This window comes from Ctenopharyngodon idella, chromosome 3 (genome assembly GCF_019924925.1).
Source record: "Ctenopharyngodon idella isolate HZGC_01 chromosome 3, HZGC01, whole genome shotgun sequence".
In the NCBI taxonomy this organism is placed as follows: domain Eukaryota; kingdom Metazoa; phylum Chordata; class Actinopteri; order Cypriniformes; family Xenocyprididae; genus Ctenopharyngodon; species Ctenopharyngodon idella.
In genome coordinates, this window is record NC_067222.1 from 25938189 (window position 1) to 25960691 (window position 22503).

At 39.6% G+C, this 22503-nt stretch overlaps 2 protein-coding genes across 3 annotated transcripts; one reads left to right on the plus strand and one right to left on the minus strand.

Moving 5' to 3' along the window:
* The first annotated feature begins 435 nt into the window (after window positions 1-435).
* Window positions 436-12261, plus strand: atp2a1 (ATPase sarcoplasmic/endoplasmic reticulum Ca2+ transporting 1). Its single transcript, XM_051888412.1, has 23 exons — window positions 436-1194; window positions 1947-1964; window positions 2196-2278; window positions 3386-3490; window positions 4510-4648; window positions 5656-5736; window positions 5835-5920; window positions 6010-6307; window positions 6462-6628; window positions 6736-6824; window positions 6903-7005; window positions 7089-7220; window positions 7476-7601; window positions 7678-7896; window positions 7992-8103; window positions 8469-8692; window positions 8911-9131; window positions 9244-9446; window positions 9577-9662; window positions 10435-10568; window positions 10671-10788; window positions 11073-11190; window positions 12104-12261. Exons 1-23 carry the CDS (start codon window positions 1077-1079, stop codon window positions 12139-12141), a joined length of 3018 nt encoding a protein of 1005 aa, XP_051744372.1. The 5' UTR covers window positions 436-1076; the 3' UTR covers window positions 12142-12261.
* A 127-nt stretch (window positions 12262-12388) lies between these two features.
* Window positions 12389-21784, minus strand: rabep2 (rabaptin, RAB GTPase binding effector protein 2). Of its 2 annotated transcripts, XM_051888405.1 has the most exons (13): window positions 21532-21750; window positions 20804-20956; window positions 19264-19352; window positions 18675-19043; window positions 16944-17039; window positions 16285-16383; window positions 16059-16169; window positions 15856-15934; window positions 15606-15617; window positions 15330-15385; window positions 14888-14986; window positions 14690-14806; window positions 12389-13922 (listed from the first exon to the last, which is right to left on the minus strand). In XM_051888405.1, exons 1-13 carry the CDS (start codon window positions 21575-21577, stop codon window positions 13818-13820), a joined length of 1431 nt encoding a protein of 476 aa, XP_051744365.1. In that variant the 5' UTR covers window positions 21578-21750; the 3' UTR covers window positions 12389-13817. The 2 variants fall into 2 exon arrangements, 1 of the variants encoding a protein (XP_051744365.1); XR_007929279.1 differs by having other exon boundaries at window positions 15606-15934; window positions 20804-20959; window positions 21532-21784.
* Between the last annotated feature and the right edge of the window lie 719 nt (window positions 21785-22503).

Here is a 22503-nt window from a genome sequence, read left to right on the forward strand (position 1 = left end):
TCCCTGATTTGGTTTGGCAAAAAATATTTAACCAGTCATCCATCTCTGTCTATTCATCCAAACTATCTGTCAACAAGATAAAAGATCTATAAAAGTAAAACCCCCATTTCTACCTTAACGGCCCTTTCTTTGCCTCTTTCTTTTCCCTCTTGCTAATTAATCCCTCCTCAGTCTGTTTTACAGCACATTTACCACGTCTGAAGTGCTGCTTTACCCTCACACACTTTTTCCATAACTGTTCATCCCAGGTGCTAATCCTCTCTGAGGATGGAGACTCGACAGTCTTCATTAATTTTCAAAAGTACGCTCACATTATAGTTCTTATAGAATTGATAAATATTTTAATCCCATTACACATAATTATAACAGAGCCCTGTAAGTTTTTAATCCCCACAAAAAGCCAAGCTCTTGATCAAGCATATCAACATCCCAAAACCATTTGAGCTATCACTCATCTGACCCCCTCCACTCCCACCACCACCATCCCAACACCACAATTCCCCATTCACAGTCTCCATCCTCCTGTTCATGCATGTTCCAAAAACAGATCCCAATTTCAACCCCGCTTTCAAGGCTGCTCACCCCCGCTGCAGTTGTCACCCAATTGCTCCAATCACACCTCTTCATCTCTCTTCCCAAGGCCATGCCCCTTTCCCACCATATTTGTCTCGTCTCAGCCAATAGGGGGCCTCCTCTGGGTGTGACCTGGGCGATGGTTTGCCTGGTGTCTTTATAAAACTCTACGGAGATGAGTGGAAGTTTGCACTTTCTGTCAGCCCTGCGCTCCAGAGGAAGGAGAGGAGAGAGAGAAAGAGAGAGAGGGGAGAGAGAATCAAGGGGCCATCTGTTTTGTCCCTATCCTGCACTTTTAAAAAGTGTTGGTGCGTACTCTCTTTTGCATTCAATCTTTTCTTTTTTTTTTTTCTTTTTTTTATAATTAAAAGGATTCATTAGTTTCTCAATGACCTGTAAAAAAAAGTGTTAAACCTGGACTTTTCTCCATTTTTCTGAGTGGAAATCCAACTTATCTACATCTCTGTGTTGTTTTTGTGAAGTCTCCCCTTTGAGCAGACAGGATGGAGAACGCACACACCAAGGAACCAGCAGAATGCCTGGCCTACTTCGGCGTGAGCGAGAGCACAGGCCTCGCTCCAGATCAGGTCAAGAAAAACCAAGCCAAGTACGGATTCAACGGTGAGGAAAGCATGGACAAGTGGATGGAGGCTTCTTAAAAATATGAATGGATGTTTGATTACAATGAAACAATGTTGGAATGTATTACCAGAACAAACAATCTGGAAGGGAAGAGGTAGCAAGAATGCCCAACTTAGTATTGAGAACATATTTTGTGTAGAAAGATTAGTTGTGATTAGTCAGTTGAGAACAGACAACATAATGGAAGAAAAGACGAATGTGTAACACTGTATCTTAAGACTTATAATTTAAAATCCAATTCAAATGCATTCAAAACTGAGAGAAGACACAGATCTTCAGAGGTGTTTTCTTACCAGAACTCAACATGCTGTATTTAAGAGAAATTAGAGCTCTCAGCCAAAGGCAAAATGACCCTGAACAGATGCACTGATCCATGCTGCACAATAACATTAAGTTGCAAAAGCAAGATTAGAAGATAATGGAAAGAAAGAAGAAGAAAAAAACAGATCACATTAAAGACGAGAAAGCAAAAAAGTGACAGCTGGAACCATTTTAGGCCTACAGGGACTTCAATTGAAGGTCAAACAGAAGGACAAATTGCTAGACTACTAATATAATAGTTTTATATGTGTGAGCTCAGCTAATTTCAGAATGAACCATATTATGAAATCATTTATGCTATGTTATGGTGATTATTAATGGGAAAGATATTGATGGCTTATTCTAATGGTTCTGTTTCTAATCACCTCCTCCATTCATCTTGTCAACTGGACCAAACCAACCAATCACAGAGCTGCCCGCTGAAGAAGGTAAGTTTTCAGTTTACTGTTTTTATAGCTTTATATGACAAGACCTAGACCTAGAATTGACAGCAATTTTATGTATTTTACGCATACTGAATTAGAATACTTCAAAAACATCCCTTTTGTTTTATACGCAAGTCAGTTATACAGTTATGCTTAAGTCATACAAAGATTATGCTTACTGGTCATATTTATTGACATATATATATAAAAATCAAACATTACCTTCTCTCTCAGGTAAGAGCATCTGGGAGCTGGTGGTTGAGCAGTTTGAAGATCTCTTGGTCAGGATCCTGCTGTTGGCTGCCTGCATCTCTTTTGTAAGTAAATAGAAACCGCATAACATCATAACGTAGTCTAAACCTTCAGAAACCTCACTTTCCACAGGTAGTGCTTCGATAATTCACTAATTTCATAACCTGGATTATGCTGACTTAGGTTAAGTCTACAGTTGCAGAGCTGTAACATTTTAATGAATGAACAGGGTTTCATTTATGGGTGCAGACAATGATTAATAATGTATATGAGAAGGACAGGGACACATTTCCCACATTCCCATCCGTTGCTGTCAATCAAGTTAAACGGTAACCCTCCAGCCCTGTGTATATAATGGGTAGACCATAATCCAGCTGTTTATCTGTGCCGGGTAGTATGCAACCCTTATGGCTGCATGAAACAACACCGCTAGCATGAGGTGCTAGGCATATTTTCTTAGTCCCAGATGCGCATATGCCCTTGCTCTTGAAATCTGAGTACATTCCGTACTGATAATCAAACAGTGTCGGCACATAAAACTGCATTTCTTTCTTTCTTCCAAATCTGTTTTGGAATAAATGAAGCAGACAGCATTAGTTCTGCTGTTTTGTCCGGGCACATGACATCACAGCTGTCATTATGGCCTTAGAAGGCCAGGAGAGAAGCTTTGAAGAGAAGCAAGGACAGAGAAATAAAGGAGGAGAGAAAAAGAGAAAAGAGAGAGTGAGCGATTAAGACGAGAGTGTTATTTTAAGGTAGTCTTAAGCCAGCCCAAGAAACTGAATCCACCCACAAAGGTCAAAGATGGAAGGAATGAAAGACAGACCAGTGGAGAGACTGTAAAGGTGAAGCAGAGAAAGGCAGACAGCAGGTGCTAACGTGCTGTATATTGAGTAATGCATGCGCACACGTGAGAATTACTGGAACAGGATCAGCTGTACTAGCATAACTCAATGTACAGATGAAGCGTGTGAGTGTGTGAGTGTGTGTGTGTGGAGGGGGGGGGGGGGGCACTTAACTGACCAAAACTTTCAGCGGGTATGCACACACACATTCACTGGCTCTTTGATTCGACTCTAATGAGGTGGATAGTAGATCTTAAATCTATTTCATTTCTACCTCTCGTTTGGGTCTTGGATGTCTTTCTCACACTCCTGCTCTCTGTTCATTAGGTACTGGCCTGGTTTGAGGAAGGTGAGGAAACAGTCACTGCCTTCGTCGAGCCTTTTGTCATTCTCCTCATCCTTATCGCCAATGCTGTGGTTGGAGTATGGCAGGTGAATACACACATTCATTTTACATTCCCAATACAGTGGCCCCAAAACGTATTTGGAAACTAAAGGCAACCTCAAAAAATAAAAAAATAAAATACAAATAAATAAAAATTATATAACAAATGTCAAAACAAATGGAACTTATTTTAAATATATAAACAAATTAAGATATCAAAGAAAACACTTTTCAAGCAAAAAATAAAAATAAAATAGACCCTTTTCACAGACTATGATGACGCGTTTTAACGGTCATCAATGTCATAAAGTTTTTTAAATTTTCATTAAAAAAAAAAAAAATGTATGTACATTTATAACAGTATACATTGTATTATATTACCTTTGCATCAAATTACAAAAATCTAGTTAACGCTGCTGTAAAGGTGTTTCTAATACAGTGGCTATGGGAGTGACGGTAAAAATGACATCTTTCTCTCTTCTGACTGCTGTTATCAATCGCTCTTTATTTTTTTCTCTTCTTGAAAGTTGTGAAAACACAGTTGTGAAGTTTTTCTTTTGCCATTTGCGCAAATTGAAACAAAAAATATATTTAATTAAGTCTCTCATTCACCGTTATAAACGTTAACCCAACTATGACGACTTCCGCTTCTGAGAAACCCGAAATGTGAAAAGGGTCTATAATAAAAATAATTGAAAATGGCTAAAAACCAATGTTTAGTTTAAGCCATTTTCACTCAGATGCCACTTGGTTTGATATTTTGTTATCTAATACAATGAAATTCATACATTTCAAGAGAAACTTAAGAGCCTAAAACTTTAGAACTCAAAGTGGTGTAAATGACATCAGAGGTTAAAGGTTAGGCACAGCAGTATTCACCCTAAGGGCCCCAAGAACACAAATGACGACAAAGGTCCAATGGTAAAAATACTAGAGGCTGATCAGATTTCATCAAAGGTCCATTGGGGTGGCACAACAGTCATTTGGAAAGCATGTACACCCTTGGAAGGAGAGAGCTGTCAAGGTGTAAAATCCTAAGGGAGCTGATCTAGATGTGTTTTCACAGGAGCGCAATGCAGAGAGCGCCATTGAGGCTCTGAAGGAGTATGAGCCAGAAATGGGCAAAGTCTACCGCGCTGACAGAAAGAGCGTACAGAGGATCAAAGCCAGAGAGATCGTTCCTGGAGACATTGTGGAAGTGTCAGGTATACCAATGGATCTGAGCATCGAACAGTAGAGCATAGATAGCACAGAACAATCCCATAATGCTCACTTGCATCAGAATAGCTCAAATGTCTGAAAATGGAAATGCAGAGTAAGCAACACCGTCAAGCCAACTGTTACAGTGTGTCAAGTAATGAGACATGTGTAGAGGGGACAGGACTATATGGGACTCGTGCCCTTGAGAAAGTGTGAGCATCCTTTTAAGGCAATTACGGGGTGTGTGTGACAGCAGGAGGAAGAATATAGAGTAATGGGATCAGAAAAGACTGAAAGAACCCGCGAGAGCACGGGCAAAGAAAAGGCCTGTATATAAATACATCCCAGCACCTGTTCCTCTACTTGCCCTCTCTCGATCCCTAACCCCTTCTCTTTCCCTCTTCCACCTGTTCCTTCCTCATCACTCATTTTTCTCTCCATGCCACTTGTTTACACCACTATGAAAGTCAACTTGTCCTTGCAATTCTTTTTCATTCATTTGCCCCTTGATTAGGTCCTCCTTTTGGATCGCTAATCTATCACCAAAAGATCTGCAAACATTATTAAAAGTGACATCTTTAGACTAGATTAGGGGCCAATCCTGCTCCTGGTGGGTCATTTTCCTGTGTGAATGTTTTTAATAATCTTAAAGACCTTGGTTAGCTTGTTCATTTGTGTTTTAGTAACGTTGTAGCTAAACTCTATAAGAAGGTGGACCTCCAAGAACAGGATTGGACAGTCCTGGACTAGAAAACATTATAAATCATTGTAAAACCATTAATCAGATAGATATTCTAGAGAAGCTTTGAATATACATAATTTCGGAAACTTTTATAATAAAATAATTTGAAATATTTAAAGAAAACCCAATCAAATTAAGAATAGGACTGCTGAAACCAAGTGTCCCTAAAACTAAGTGTCACTCTACAGCCTTTCTATACTTTGTTAGTGTTAGTTTTGAGCATGTATTGTTCTTCATATATGCATGTTCTCAAATCTCATCTTTGTGTAGTTGGTGACAAAGTCCCTGCTGATATCAGAATCACCGCCATCCGCTCCACAACCCTACGTGTGGACCAATCTATCCTCACTGGTTAGTCTCTGATTTACAATATTTAGCCTTCCAATACTCACAAAAACATTGCATACATCTTCGCCCTTCTCTGACCTCCTTTATCACTTTATTCTCAGGTGAGTCTGTAAGTGTGATTAAACACACAGAGTCTGTTCCTGACCCCAGGGCTGTCAACCAGGACAAAAAGAACATGCTTTTCTCTGTGAGTTTACCTTCATTCAGCCTTTTGTTGCTCGTCTCCTCTGTCTCCAGCACTAATCCCGAAACATCTTCTCCCTCTCATTTTCCCAGGGCACTAACATTGCTGCTGGCAAGGCTATCGGAGTTGTGGTCGCCACCGGTGTCTCAACTGAGATCGGTAAGATCCGTGATCAGATGGCTGCCACTGAACAGGAGAAGACCCCCTTGCAGCAGAAGCTGGATGAGTTTGGCGAGCAGCTCTCCAAAGTCATCTCCCTCATCTGTGTGGCTGTCTGGCTCATCAACATTGGCCACTTCAACGACCCCGTCCACGGCGGCTCCTGGATCCGTGGTGCTGTCTACTACTTCAAGATCGCTGTGGCTCTTGCCGTAGCCGCCATTCCCGAAGGTGAGAATACAGGAGTCATGATACAAATCAGGGTACAACAGTGTGAAATCAAGAGGAAAATGCAGACACGAGTCAAGACTCACCTTTTCAATGCAGACTTTATAATTTGAGCAAATCCAACAGAGCGTATTTGACGGTTTTCTTCTCCGAGCAGGTCTGCCTGCTGTCATCACTACCTGCTTGGCTCTGGGAACCCGCCGCATGGCTAAGAAGAACGCCATCGTCCGTTCTCTTCCCTCTGTAGAGACTCTGGGCTGCACATCTGTCATTTGCTCAGACAAGACCGGCACCCTCACCACCAACCAGATGTGTGTTACAAAGGTTTGTGATAGACAATGTCTTTCACCAATATACAAATCCTCTCACTACAACCACAAAATCCTTCCCCTACACACAGTTTTAAGCGTCGTCATTCTCTTTGTATTTAGATGTTCGTCATTGAAAAGGTGGAGGGTGACTCTGTGACTCTTGACCAGTATGACATTTCTGGATCCAAGTACACACCAGAGGGAGAAGTGTAAGTGATTTTATATTTGTTAAGTGACACTCATGCTCACACAAGACTCACCATTCTTCACCTTACTTTACCTTGCAGGACTAAGGGTGGACTTCCTGTCAAGTGTGGCCAGTACGATGGCCTTGTTGAGCTGGCAACAATCTGTGCCTTGTGCAATGACTCTTCTCTGGACTACAATGAGGTAAACAAACCTTTATTCTGTCTCATCTCATCTAAGCTCTTCAGTTGAGGAGCAATAACCGAGCTTAACTCTTTGTTTTACAGTCTAAAGGAATCTATGAGAAAGTGGGTGAGGCTACAGAGACTGCCCTGTGCTGCCTGGTTGAAAAGATGAATGTGTTCAACACTGACGTCCGTGGTCTGTCCAAGGTTGAGAGAGCCAACACATGCTGCACTGTAAGTATCTCAGTCTCTTCAGAGACCAGTTCATGTTGGTCAGCTGCATTTCTGAGTTGAAACTTTTAGTCCTAATTTCATGACTGAAATATCACAAGGATAGCTATGATAGTGGTATTTATTTCTACACTCTTGAATTTATGGTTGGGTTTTTGTAATGGTTCAACTGTCAAATGTCATGTGCCAAGATTGAAATTCCATTAAATTCCATATCAGACATTATATCAATGTAGTTTGCTGCTCTTGGATTCGTAGGTGATCAAGCAGCTTATGAAGAAGGACTTTACTCTTGAGTTCTCCCGTGACAGGAAGTCCATGTCCGTCTATTGCTCCCCTGCAAAGGCCTCCAAGGCCCCTGTTGGAAACAAGATGTTTGTCAAGGTAAGATAGATCCTTAAAATGAAGTAGTAACAATACCATAAAAAGAATCTAAAACACAAAACCGTTATTGTTGTAGGGTGCTCCTGAGGGTGTGATTGACAGATGTGCCTATGTGCGTGTTGGCACCACCCGTGTGCCTCTGACTGGCCCAGTTAAGGATAAGATCATGGCCGTGATCAAGGAATGGGGTACTGGCCGTGATACCCTGCGCTGCCTGGCTCTGGCAACCCGTGACAACCCTCTGAGACGGGAGGAAATGAACCTGGAGGACTCTACCAAGTTTGCTGAATATGAGGTATTTTTGAGAGAAGATAGAGAGAGATAAACATGGACATCATTTGTATTCCAACTAACATGATTTAACCACTCCATTTTTTTGCTTCCTCACAGACTGATCTCACCTTTGTGGGTTGTGTTGGTATGTTGGATCCTCCTCGTAAAGAGGTTGTTGGATCTATTGAGCTGTGCAAGGCTGCTGGCATCCGTGTGATCATGATCACAGGTAAACCATGTTCAATTTTCAAATCAGTGCTGACATTTCTTAAAACAGCACTGGAACATGTCACTGTCCGTCTCACTTCACTGGTCTGTGTTTGCAGCATTCTAGGCAGACTGTTAGTCTGTTTGTTGCTCTGTGACACAACAATTAATCCTGCTTTGGCTTTTTTTGAACTCTTCCTGCTGGTCATATTGTGTACAAAAGCACACTTGCTTGTGATGGTAACTTCACAAGTTAGCGGAAATTAGCATTCAGTCTCCCACAATGATACTTGACTGGCACAGAACATCTGAAAACAAAGCATAATAGGTTAAAATAATGCAGTAATCCTGAAAATTTGTAAAATTCTCAACTTTTCTCCTTCCCAGGTGATAACAAGGGTACCGCTGTGGCTATCTGCCGCCGTATTGGCATCTTCGGTGATGATGAGGATGTGACAGGCCGTGCTTTCACTGGCCGTGAGTTTGATGACCTGCCACTGCAACAGCAGAGAGAAGCTGTGCGTAAGGCCTGCTGTTATGCTCGTGTCGAGCCCTCCCACAAGAGCAAGATCGTTGAGTTCCTTCAAGGCTTTGATGAGATCACTGCCATGGTAAGTGAACTGAATGGAGCAAATGAAATAAGACAAAAGACCATCTTTGACCAGACAGGATCTTGGTCAGAAAATGTCACTTCCTTAAGTTGAACTAAGACCTACCTGTGGACTGCAAAGTAGTTAAGAATCAACTGAACTTAACATGCTTGTGTTTTTTTTTACTATAAAATGAAGTCTTACCTTTTTAATATTCCCTAACCCCAAACTTTCTTCAGACTGGTGATGGTGTGAACGATGCTCCTGCCCTGAAGAAGGCAGAGATTGGCATTGCCATGGGCTCTGGCACCGCTGTTGCCAAGTCAGCCTCTGAGATGGTCCTGGCCGACGACAACTTCTCCAGCATTGTGTCTGCTGTTGAGGAGGGCAGAGCCATTTACAACAACATGAAGCAGTTTATTCGCTACCTCATCTCCTCTAACGTCGGCGAGGTCGTCTGGTGGGTGACAATCTCTCGCTCACACACACATACACACCCATATATCTATTTACCTTCTGAAATCAGGCATAGGTTGATTCTAAACCTTATTTATTTTCTCCATCTTCTTCAGTATCTTCCTGACAGCTGCTCTTGGTCTTCCCGAGGCTCTGATCCCAGTTCAGCTTCTGTGGGTGAACCTGGTGACTGACGGTCTTCCAGCCACAGCTCTGGGCTTCAACCCCCCTGATTTGGATATCATGGGCAAAGCTCCCCGATCCCCCAAAGAGCCCCTCATCTCTGGCTGGCTGTTCTTCAGATACCTGGCCATTGGAGGTATGCTACTTACCATTCTTCTGATTTATTTTTGATCCATTGTAGGTTCACCATGCATTCATTGCCATTGTATCTTCCCTGATTACCTCAGATTGCATTACATATTCTGTTCAATCTCTCACTCTCTCAGGTTATGTTGGTGCTGCAACTGTTGCTGCTGCTGGCTGGTGGTTCCTCTACTGCGAAGAAGGCCCCATGGTCTCCTTCTACCAGCTGGTGAGTCTAGCATTATCTTAACTAATGCTACAGGCAGTGTTGCAGTACTCAAGACAGAGTCCAGGACCATATTTTCTAAGACTAGTCGAGATCAGCTCTTTCAAGTCAAAGTGTAGGCTAAGTCCAAATGCTCCTAAAAATATCGTCTTGGACTTGAGTACTACAGCACTGGCTACAGGGATAAAATAGTTGCTGCCTGACGTCTCTGAATGTTGAGAATAAAGCAATTGACCCTTCGCAAAGACTCACCCCCCTTAGTTACTGTCGCTACGTCCGCTCTCACACCACACTTCACGTTCTCACGCAGTGAAAAATACATTGCGGAGCAAAGAAGACACTGACAATGTGCCGACAGACAAGACAGAGTAGGTTACTTTTGGTATTAACGTAAAATTGTCATTTTTAAAAGAAATTCAAACTATAAATACCGTTTTGTGCCTCTTTAATGTGTCGTGACAGATCGCTGTAGCACCTCAGTTCAAGCGATATGTAAACCGATCATCTTGTCCTAGTTATTGCATGAAATAAACATGAATGAACATCAGAATCAGTAGGCAGGTTGTTTCAACTGCGGAAAGACGTCAATACCCCACTTTTCAAGTCCACAGACATTAATCTACTAACTCTCCGGTCTGGTTTGTTTGTCTGACATTTGCCGTTATGATTGGTCAAATCACCTGCCAATCAAAATCCCGGCGAAGGGTGAATTGCTAACAATAAAAGGTACATTTCACAATAAAATAATAATGCTGTACCTATTCTTTGTCCCCAGTCCCACTTCATGCAGTGCACTGCTGAGAACGAGGACTTTGCCGGCATTGACTGTGAAGTGTTTGAAGCCGCTCCACCCATGACAATGGCTCTGTCTGTGCTGGTCACCATTGAGATGTGCAACGCTCTGAACAGGTCAGAACTGACATACACCAAATCTGAATATCACAAAGCAGCTCGACATACATGTTTTTTTTTTTTGCTCATTGTAACATATATTGGTGCACATTTTTGCAGCTTGTCCGAGAATCAGTCTCTGCTGCGTATGCCTCCATGGAGCAATTTGTGGTTGGTGGGAGCCATGTCTCTCTCCATGTCTCTGCACTTCATGATCATCTATGTGGACCCTCTGCCTGTAAGTACTGCATCCATCTAGCTTGCTAAATTTGGTTCAGTTTGCCTTTTGCAATATCTCAGACTAAAGGGTCTGCCACTAGGGGGCGACCAAAGACATATGTGCCCAGGAGCCTTAGGGGACCATGATCAGGCCTGGCCCATAGATGCTTATATTTCCCAAACAGACACAGCTTGATTCAATTACAAGCGCATAAATTCTTTCATTGATTTTAAGTTTCAATCCAATTGCTTTTTATCATCCGTCATTTCTCATTTGCTAATCTCTGTCGTTTTCTCTATCAGATGATCTTTAAGCTAACCCATCTCAACTTGGACCAGTGGATCGTTGTACTGAAGCTTTCCTTCCCCGTCATCCTCATCGACGAGCTGCTCAAGTTTGTTGCTCGCAACTACCTGGAGCGTGAGTAACCATTTAACACACACAAAAACATGTTGACAAATTTAGATGAACAAAATATTAAATAAATGATAAATACAATTTCATGTAAATATATAACAGTTCCTAGATATTGATAATTAAACTAAACTAAACACTCCATGCATATTTAAAAAGTAACATACAAGCACAAAACTAAATGTTAGTTAAAACAACTTCAACTTACTGGATGTAATAAACAACTGACTTACTAATTGAATATTAATAATAAGCAAATATAAATTCCTATGATAATTTATTAATTTCCCTTTTAAATTGTACTCTCCTATACTTATCTCTTGTCCTATTTTTTTAAACCCTCCTCTCTGCACCCCATTTCTTCCAGTGGTGTAAATATCCCTCCTCTTTACCCTTCTCCTTCTCTTAATCAATCCCGTTCAACCACTCTTTATCTCATTCCAGCCTAATCCTGTTCCCCTCCATATTCCTGTAACAAAGCAAGGTATCCCACAATCCTCTCTGTCTGTGCCTGCCTGCGTCCCTGTGTCTGTTTGTGTATGGACAAATTGTGCTATGTTCTTTGGCTTGTTGATTGACATGTATATATTATACTGTCAGTCATGGACCTCCTCAGATCTGAATCAGTGAACGACTGTACAGTTATGCTCCATATAGCAATACATGCCATTGTAGATGCTTAATGTCTTAATGCTAAATTCATCCTCATATATGTAGTTTTGTCTGGTTAAAACAGTACATATTCTGTTCAATTAAAGCAATTGGTTTAAAGGATATTTAAATATTGAATTATGACTGTAAAGACATTCAGAATTATGTGCTTCAAATCAATGTGTGCCTAGATTATTTAAACTTTACAATAGTGTTGTGGAATAATCTTTAAGTCATATTGTCTCATATAACTGATTTTCTCCAACAGAGAAAGATGAAAATCTAGTGTCTAAAAAGTGGGACTGAAAAAAAGAGAAGAAGAACTGAGAAAAACAGGACTCTAATGAGGAAAATTCGCCAGAAAACACTGTGAACCAGTGAAAATTACCCATAAAATATTAAAACTTATAGAACAAAGGAACAAAAATATTTAAGTAAAAAGTGTTATGTATATGTATTAAGACTTAATTTAATATATATATTGTTATGAACAGTATATTCCAATGAAAATGCTATTCTTAAAATAAAGATGTGTATAAAAAAGCAAGTGTGGTCTGACACCATTTTTTAGTTTATTCTTAATTTTTCATATGTAATGCATTCAAAATTGTTACTAACATTGTGCTACATTTATTAGCCCCAGTCAAGCAGATTTAGTGTTTTATCATATATCATTAACATATCATTGATCTTCTGCTGCTCATTGGCTCAGGCACCAGATACTTCATAATGAAATGATGGCTCTTTCCAGTAAAGTGACTTTGGCCATGAATTGAATGCACAAATCATTATTGTAGGGTAGATAGTACTATAGTGGGGTGGGGGGGGGGGTGTAATACACAAACATTTATTCTTAAGTGATGACACTTTTCAGTACATACTTGGTTCTTGCTCTGCCTGAGAACAATAAGTTTGAACATTTCACTTTAAGAGAATGTTTCAACAACAACAAAAAAAATGTAAGGTATAAAAATATTTTTTGAGGTGTAATATTTTCTTATGCAGTTTAAAGTTAATGTATTTACTTTAATATATATTTTACCTTTTGGTTTTAAGTGAACAGAAGGAGTATGCTAATACTGTTGCTGGTGGTAAGCATAAATTATTTCATCACGGTCAGGGGCAATTGTAACAGTAGTTATGAATAAAAATTGTATGAATTGAAAGATTTAATCACACAAATAAGCAGGATTTCACTAGTAATTTTACTAAACATCATTAGACTCGTATCTAGTCAAAAACTAGTTACACTTAAAATGTATATTAAATAATAAAATATTTTCGTAAAAAGGATGCATTTCATTTCTAACAATTATAATTCATTACCCACTTAGACTTTTACTTTAAATTTTTTTTTTTTTTTTTACACAGCTAATAAAATAGTTTAGCACCATGTAAAGGAGAAAAATATTATATTCAGTAATTAAAGCCATATGTAATAATATTTGATATTATGATAGTCTTTATCAATATATGTTTATTAATGGTACTGTTACTTTGGCACATAGATTTGGCAGGTAGATCTATAGTAGTTTATTATAAAGGAAAAAAAGTTACAATTGCCCCCAGTCTCAATCACCAGTATGTTTTTGGTTTTGATTTTGCTGGTGACAGGTGCTGGTAATGAGTAATATATATCTGTCAGTGTCTATCAGGAAAGAAGGATTAGGCCAGCAATATACAAATCACACTGCAGTAGCACTAAGTCTAGTATAGACAGTAGTTAGCATTTCACAAAATTCAAGTATTAGCAATTCCAATTTGTCCAGATTGATAAGGAATCATGTTTATCCTGTATGTTTTGAGATCATTAGAAGCATTATGAACCCATGTGTGCAGGAGTGGCCGTTTAGTCTTCATGTCAATGCATTTTTTTAGGCAGCCAACCTCAGTTTGGCCCTTTCTGAGGACCACCTCTTTGCCCACAGAGTCTCTTCCTTTTGGTCTGCCCAAAAAAGTCACCTGTTCTTATATTTATTGTTTCATGTGGCATCTGCAGGTAAATCAGTTTCTTCCTCAATCTCTTCCCCTAGAATCTGCTTGACTTGGTTCAATGATTCTGCTTGCCGAATCTGCTCTAATTTCACCTGAGAACGCAGAGAGAGAAAATGCAAAAACTATTTTTAATACAAAGTCAATAAGGTAAAAAACAAACTGTCACAGTTATAAAGTAAAGAACTGTGACTTCACTATAAAAATTGCAGCAGGACATTCAAGTCAGTGGCAAAAACTAATTAACTACAAAAAACTAATTACTTTTATGAGGGCATATTTTTTCTAATCATAAAAATATTACGCAATGTGTAATTTAATATGAATGTTGGGGTGTACAATTTTAAATTGTTGTATTTTTAATCAAATATTTTATAAAAACAGAACACAATAATAAAATATGATAAATCACACAAACACACAAATAAATACAAAAGGAATGAACTGAGAGGCATTTTTTCCCCAACAACCCCTTAATTTTTTACTCGCTTAATATGTTTATTGAAAGTTGTTTTTTGTCCAGGCTCCCTCCTGCCTTATGCTCTCTCACTGACTGAGATACATCACTGTTGCATGACTTACACTACAAGAATGTAGCAATAAATCCAAACAATCTTGAAAATATCATATGTGACGTCAAGAAATTCAAAAATTTAATCTCTGAACTGCTCATGCTTAAATCTTTAGTCGCAGACCTCAAAGATCTGTCTGCAATAGCAAAATCAGAGTACAAATCATATAGTGAGAGCATAGCCTTATGTGAATCATCAACAATTGATCATGTAAACAGAGACTGCAGTGTTTATGCAAAATAGATAAATCAGCGTAAGAAATTCACACGGATCCTAAATCAGTGCAGTACCTGCAGTGACTGTGACAGCTGCACAAAATCCTTCTGCACAGCCTGACTAGTGTCTAGTAGAGAGCGCAGACTGATCACCTGACTGCGACACTCTAAACACTGCTGCTGTAACACCGCCTGAAAGATATAGAGAGATGTAAACTACTTTATAATCAAATTCAATCATATTCAATTATATACACCAAGATGCAGGCCTACCTTCTCGTGAATGTGAGATTTGTTCTCTTTCTGAATGTGAGCAAGCGCGACTCGCAGACCCTGCACCTCCACGCGACACTCCTGCAGCTCAGCCTCCAGCTGCACACACAGATGGAACAATGGCTACGTTCTCACTGGAATACTGCATAGTACATACACTGAATAGTATCTGAAACGGTTATACATTATACAATAGCACTAGGCTACATTGTTGTCACATGGTCTCATTATCTCATATTATATATATTATATATATATATATATATACACACACACACACATATACACACACAATGGCACTGAAGTACAAACATGCAAATGGGATTTGTCATTCAAAAAACGTCTTGAAGGACTGATTTGATTGAGAAAAAAAAAAAAAAAGATTTTTGAATACTAGCTAGTCCCACAAGAAATAACACCTAAGAATTAAAGGCAGGCATACCTTTTCCCTTTGGATCTGTATGCGGTCCGTCTCTACTGTCAGGCTGGCAAGCTTGACTGAGAGAGAGAGAGAGAGAGAGAGAGAGAGAGAGAGAGAGAGAGAGAGAGAGACAGAGAGACAGAGACAGAGACAGAGAGAGAGAGAGAGAGAGAGAGAGAGAGAGAGAGAGATTTTAATAACAAGCCGACACTGGGAACACTAGAATATCATCACCTACCCTCAAATAACAACTAGGAACTACACTACTGACTAAAAGTCAAAGTATATGTGACTTACCTTCTAAAATCTCTGGATGATCAGATGTGATGAGAAAGATGAGGAGAGGAGGTGGGAGAGGAGAACAAATGCATCAGTGCAGAGAAAACAGAATCTTCAACAAACAGGACAAATGGTAAGGTAGAAAAGATTAAAAGGTTTTATTGTGCGAAACTGTACAGCATGAATGCGATGCAAGTCACTTTCTGGATAAAAGCATCTGCCAAATGCATAAATGTGAATGTAATGTAATAATATATTATAGACAGACCGCTCTCCTCTGTGCGTGTCTCCAGCTGTTCCTGTAGGTTGACTATTTCAATACGAAGCCTCTCCTCACAGTGGGCTGCCTATGTGTGGAGATATACACCGACTTAAAGACTCATTAACACAAATACACAAATAACATTCAATTCTTCCACACCTCTGGCCTCCTTTTATCAAATCCACTTGTAAACATACACAATCGCATACCTCTAGTGTTGGACTGGGGGGTGGCAGGCTACTTTCATCCACATCAGTGTCTTCACCTTTCAACTTGGAGAGTTCATTACAGACTCTCTTCTGAGAGTAAGACAGCTCTGCCTGGGTGAAAAAAATACATGCAGTGCAGACACTTAAAGAGTTTGTGATCTTATCAGGATGTTGGCTTATGGAGTCCTGCTAATGCTGCCATTTGATTGGACAACCTGCTACTCACCAATCTGCTCTGAACGGCATTTTGTGACTGGCTAAAAGATTTCTGTAGGTCTTGAAGGAGGGACTCAGAAGTCTGCACCTGAGACTGAAGCAATGTCAACTGCAAGAAACAAAAACACAAAGATATCAATATATGAGAATTTGTTTTGCAAGTAATCATCTGCAGACATGCTAAATCTGAGAAAAATTAAGCCACATTGGAAAAAAAAAAAATATATATATATATAATGTATATTATATTAAAGAATATTTTGTTTTTCACAAAAATATTAAGCAGCACAACTGTTTTCAGCATGAAATAAGAAATTGAGCAGCAAATCATCATAATTTCTGAAGGATCATGTGACTCTGAAGACTGGAGTAATGATGGTAAAAAATTCAACTTTGAATTACAGGAATAATTTACATTTTAAAATATATATTAAAATAGACTAAACTTAAATCTCACCGACTCTAAAGCTTTGAACAGTAGTATATTGCATAAAGCTGTATCACTATTTCTGTATCTTGCAAAGAGGAGTATACAGTTCATGAGTGCAATGCAATCCAGACATAAGAGGTAGTAAAATAATTTTTTGCATATCTGTGCTTTTGAATTTGTCCGTTCCTTTTTGCAAAAAAAGACCTGTGGCGAAACACAGGAACTGAAAGTTTCTGTACCTGTTTTTGTGTCTCTGTGCTTTGCACATCCAGTTCTCTCTCCAGATCAGCTTTCTGCTTTCGAAGTGTTGTCACCTCCTCTTGAAGCTCTACAAGCTAAAAATGCCATGGTAAAAGATTCAACAAGTTAGTTGAGAGACGGTGAAATCATGCATTGACATCAATTATCTCCAGTGCACTGATTAAAGGTCCAGTGTGTAATATTTAGGAGGATCTATTGACAGAAATTCAATATAATAAACATAACTATGTTTTCAGTGGTGTATAAAGACCTTACATAATGATCTGTTATGCTTTTATTACCTTAGAATGAGCCATTTCTATCTACACACACCGCGGGTCCCCTTATGTGTTAAGTCGCCATTTTGCGCCGGCATGTTTCTACAGTAGCCCTAAACGGACAAACTGCTCTACAGAGTGCGCTTGCTTGACTGGCTACTCTCTGTTGTCTCAGACAACGACATCTTTGTCCTGTGTCGGCCACCGTAACTTCTCTATGTGCTTTGAAAGGGAGGGGTGAGCGGTGGACTAAGCTGTTGGTTGCAATTCGCAACCTCACCACCAGATGCCGCTAAAATTTACACTGCACCTTTAAAGGGGGACTCAGTAATATTTCAAATACACTGTTCATTGCATGATATATAAACACCCACCAGTTTGAAAACACCTACAAATACCGAAACGCCCACTTTTGTTCCACAGAGACCTCATACTCAGTTAGTCGGCTGATACCAACAACAAACGTGTAACCAATCAGCATTAGGGGGCGTATGACGGTCGAGGAGAAAGAGCGAGCAAGAGGGAGATTTGAAAATAATAAAAAAAAACAACCCCTGCAGAACGAGAGATGGGACACAATACGTAAGAGCTCAAAAGAATATCACTGGAATGAAGGTTTATGACTGGGCAAGCGCTTTAGGACCCACGTTTATATTAGAAAAGCTTTCCAGTGCTGGAGAGAGCTAAGCGGGAAGGCCTGAAAACAGATGCAGAGGCTGCTTTGATCCCGCTATTCATGTGAGTAACACTGGATTTTGATTGTCTGGAGCTGCTGTGCTGTTTGCGACTAACAACGAACTCTTGTTTTTATTTACTCTTGTGTACTGTACGTTCATTTTTTTGTGCTTTCTTGTCGTTCGTTCATCAACTGTGCTTTATTTTTCGTGAAGCATTTTGTTGTGCGTCAGCTGTGATAAACACATCCACTCGCATTGCGTGTGTAACAGTGGCCAGATAGTGAGAGTTGTGCAGTTAAACTACTGCACACTGACGGCCGCTAGAGAATGTGGTGTTTAGCGTCATTGATAGTGCACTCGCCTCACATGCCAGCAGCGATTGGGCCGGGGTTCGAGACCAGGGTGGTTAATTGGAGTGTGAGTTTTGGAGGCGGAGCAATGAAGAGTGTGGTGGGATTGTTTGGGTTGAATTCAAATATCAACAATGTCCAATAGCATAGTTCAAGATCTACTTACAGCACCTTTAACAAACAACAGGCTAGAAATGTCCCACACTTTTTGACTGATAAATGTCCATAATGTTTCCAATCGTTTGCATCTTACTAGAATTTTTAGTTGATAAAATATTTTAGAGCCAAGCGTAATTAGAAAAACTTTCCATTACTTTTTAGTATTTTGTTAATTTCCAGGCCTGGTAACTGCAGTTTTAAAATTTCCTGATACATTTTTTTCATGGCCATGGGAAACCTGCTAGAAAGAATAGAAGTATACTGACATGTGCTTGCAATTTGTCCCAGTCGGTATGTGTGACCAGTCTGTGTCCTGGTGGTGGCAGGTAGATTGCTTCAGGCACCAGCGTTCCTGTGGACACCAGGGAGGCGGTGTCATCTTGAGGGTGCGCATGTCGTGGCATGGAGGGCGTGTCCAGAGAGAAAGAAGACAGGGAGGCAGAGTCACAATGCTGGGGGAAGTAGTCCATCATAAGGCCTGTTGTCTCTGCATCTGACGTCTCTGCCAACAGCTCCAGTGGATCAGAGTCTGACCCTGAGCCCTCATGGTCAGAACCTCGTGGGGGAGAGGAGTCACCCTGTGGCCCCTCACTGGGGGGAGAGGTACCCTCCAGCTTGCCCTTTTTAAAGAAGCCCTGCATGCACAATGTGAATCGAGAAATGATTTAAAAAAAAAAAAAAAACACTAAAAGTGAAAGAGGGACTTAAGTGCATTATAATACACACACTGAAAGAAATAATACTTGTTTCCCTTTTTGAGACATGTCAAAAAACACCAGTACTTATGTCTTGGCCTAAGTCAATGGATAACAGAGAAAAAAAAGAAAAAGAGGAGGGACGCAGAAACACACAGACCTTAGTGTCATGGGGCAGAGCGGCTCTCCTCCACTGTGCTCGCTCTGACTGCAAAACAGATATTCTGGCCTCATACTGAGCAGCTGTTTCTAAGATGGGAAAATAATAGAGGAACTGGATGTGAAGGAAGTGAGAGAAGTGATTCATATCACATTTTGATTGAAAATAACAAAGTCATTCCGATGCCACTGCAAAAGGCTTTACCCTTTACAATTTTATGGTAAATTCTACAGACAGTAAAGCTAAGAACACCCTTTTATTTACATATTTTATATCAAATTTTATTTATCATTTATTGACTTCTGTTTTAATTTTTTTTTGTCAGGTATTTTATTTTACTACTTTATTGTACATAATTGGTTAAGTTTTTAATTAGGGCAATAATATGTGGAGTCTCAAATTGTGGTGAATGGGCTTGTTATCTGTGCACTCGATATTCTACGCAAAAATAAAATAGATAATGAGGTCAAAAAATAAATGCACAGATGAATCATTCACAATAAAACCAAAAAATGCATTTAAAAAAATAAGGCCAATTTTGATTTTACTCTTTTAAATCTGTATGCTGTTATTTTTTCTGTGAAACACTAAAGTAACTTCATAAAAGTATCATAAAAGTAGTCCATATGATTTGTGTCAGAAGTCTTCTGACATATTATAACAGCTTTGTGTAATGAACAGACCAAAATTTAAGTCATTTTTCAATTATGTTAACTCGCAATGAAGAATTACTATAAAACAGGAGACAGAGAATACAGTTCCAAATTCTATAGACTCCTTTAAAGTCACCATAAAACCAAAACGGACCCTTCTTATTTTTTTATGGAATACTGTCGTGTTTATTTTAAATGATTTATCCGAGTACATCACCATCATTTTTTTTTTCAAATTCACATGCCCTCTTAATCTTTGATCAAAAACATAAACTTCCCCTCGCAACAACATTTCTTTGATGACGTGTGCACCGATGCGAGTGCATGACAATAATCCCTCCCTTCCAGCACCCTTGTCACTCAGAGCAACTAGCAAATGACAAAAACGATACAATCAATTCCCAAAAGAAAAACCTAAATTTTTTCTCGTCAGAGAGGCAGTTAGAAGTGAACTTGTGATAGTATGTTCTTTTCTACTGTGATGTAAATCCAAGTTTAAAAAAAGAAGAGGAAAAAAGTAGGATGGGACTTCATTTTGTCCATGGGGAATTGATTGGATGGTTGTGGTTTGCTATTGCTGTGATCCCATGTGAGTGACCGATTGTCCCGCCCTCACGCCAGTAAACACGTCATCAGAGAAGAGATGATGCCGAAAGAGGGATTGTGATTTGCAAATCAATTGACAATGTTTGACAATCGGTCACTCACATGAGATTGCAGCAATAAAAAAGCACATCTATCCAATGATCCAATCAATTCCCGATGGACAAAATCAAGTCCTGCCCTACATTTTTCTTGTTTGAGAAGCCGCTTCACTCGGATATATACGTCACCATGGGGTAGAACCTCCACCTTAGGTGACCATACTCCTCCCTCTCACTCCTCACCTCTCAGAGCCTCCTGCAAGGACTGAATCTCCTGGTCGCATTGTTTTTGCAGTTCCTGCAACTCCTCCTGTTTGCTAAGCTCACAGATCCTCGCCACACCCTGCCAGTGTTCCAGCTGAGCTCGGCACTCGATTAGCTGCGTCTGCAGGTCTTCTACTGCAGGGAAACAATACAGAAGGACTTCTGAAACTCTTCCAAATAGCCTTGTTCCCTTTGTTATCTATCCACCGTCTTATTTTTAAAGAATCATTTAAAACAGGTGCATAATGTGAAAACACGCGCATGACAGATAAGTGACACACATGAAAGAGCTCTACTTCATTAACAAGATGGATTTTGCCGAAAGCAGATTAACCCTAAGAGGACTTGATTTGATTTGTCCAATGCCTATTCAAGATTTAAACCTGACATGACATGTCAGAAAGTCTTACATAGTGATTCTAAACACCTGTTGATTTATGCTGCACCGGTTTGCTGCTATTCGTATCAATAGAAAACTGTCCACAATTTTTGTTAAATGCATATATGTAAAATACAATGCGGTACGCTTTATTTAAAAGCTGTTCCAGCTAACGTACATGATTGGATATGTTTGCACGTCGAGCTCAAATGATCATTACTTACGGATTTAATAGCAACAAATCTCGGAATAACTGACAAAAATGTGTTTACATCGACACAAACCTTTATATTTATACTGTAATTTAACATGTACTGTTTGTTCATACCATCATTCTCCTCACTGCGCGATGCTGGTGTGTCCGCCACTTCCATGGTTTCACGTCATTTGTCTCGATATTTTCTTTTCGTTTCGATATTTTTCCCTGCGTCTGCATCCGTCTTCCTTTTCCTGTGTGAAGTGCTGCAGGGCCGGGCTTCAACAAACTGCACCAAGAGTTCAGGAAACAACTTTCCCCGGTTCAATCCTGCGGATATTACCTAACCATCCTCCCTAGAGCCACAAACACACACACACGGATTGGCTTAAAATCTAGTGAACTGGCTACGCAGACCGCGCTTTTGGGCCTCATAGGCGTCAGATGACTGAGAACGCGCCTGTGATGCTGTCTAGGTAGGCAGCTCGCTAGATTTTGAGACGCATCCCATGCTGTCTTCATTGAAAATATATGCAAATCCATGAGGTTGAATGTTTTTCAGAACTCATTATTGTTCAATTACAAAAACGAATGAATAAAAAATAAATAAATAACTAAATAAAACAATTGTGTAGACACCGCAGGTTGTTTATTACATATACATTTATAATAGCCATGTCAACTATTTTTCCGCAATAGTTGCTAGTTATTACTTATAAATCACAAATTAAAGGGTTAGTTCACCCAAAAATGAAAATAATGTCATTTATTACTCACCCTCATGTCGTTCTACACCCGTAAGATCTTCATTCATCTTCTGAACACAAATTAAGATATTTTTGATTAAATCCGATGGCTCAGTGAGGCCTGCATTCACAGCAATGAAATTTCCTCTCTCAAGATCCATAAAGGTACTAAAAACATATTTAAAACAGTTCATGCGAGTTCAGTAGTTCTACCTTAATATTATAAAGCTACGAGAATATTTTTGTGCGCCAAAAAATAAAAAATAAAAAAAATAACGACTTTTCAACAATATAGTGATGGGCCGATTTCAAAACACTGCTTCGGAGCTTTACGAATCGAATCAGTGATTCGGATCTC

What these genes read in the sequence shown, in the direction of transcription:
- atp2a1 (XM_051888412.1), top strand. Translation starts at nt 1,077, where the DNA reads ATGGAGAACGCACACACCAAGGAACCAGCAGAATGCCTGGCCTACTTC. An exon ending in CTGTGGTTGGAGTATGGCAG is followed by an intron (nt 3,491 to 4,509) that starts GTGAATACACAC and finishes GTGTTTTCACAG; the next exon opens with GAGCGCAATGCAGAGAGCGC. An exon ending in TGGTCTCCTTCTACCAGCTG is followed by an intron (nt 9,663 to 10,434) that starts GTGAGTCTAGCA and finishes CTTTGTCCCCAG; the next exon opens with TCCCACTTCATGCAGTGCAC.
- rabep2 (XM_051888405.1), bottom strand. Translation starts at nt 21,577, where the DNA reads ATGGAAGTGGCGGACACACCAGCATCGCGCAGTGAGGAGAATGATG. An exon ending in GCACAGAGACACAAAAACAG is followed by an intron (nt 16,384 to 16,943) that starts GTACAGAAACTT and finishes TGTTTCTTGCAG; the next exon opens with TTGACATTGCTTCAGTCTCA. An exon ending in AATCTCACATTCACGAGAAG is followed by an intron (nt 14,807 to 14,887) that starts GTAGGCCTGCAT and finishes TATATCTTTCAG; the next exon opens with GCGGTGTTACAGCAGCAGTG.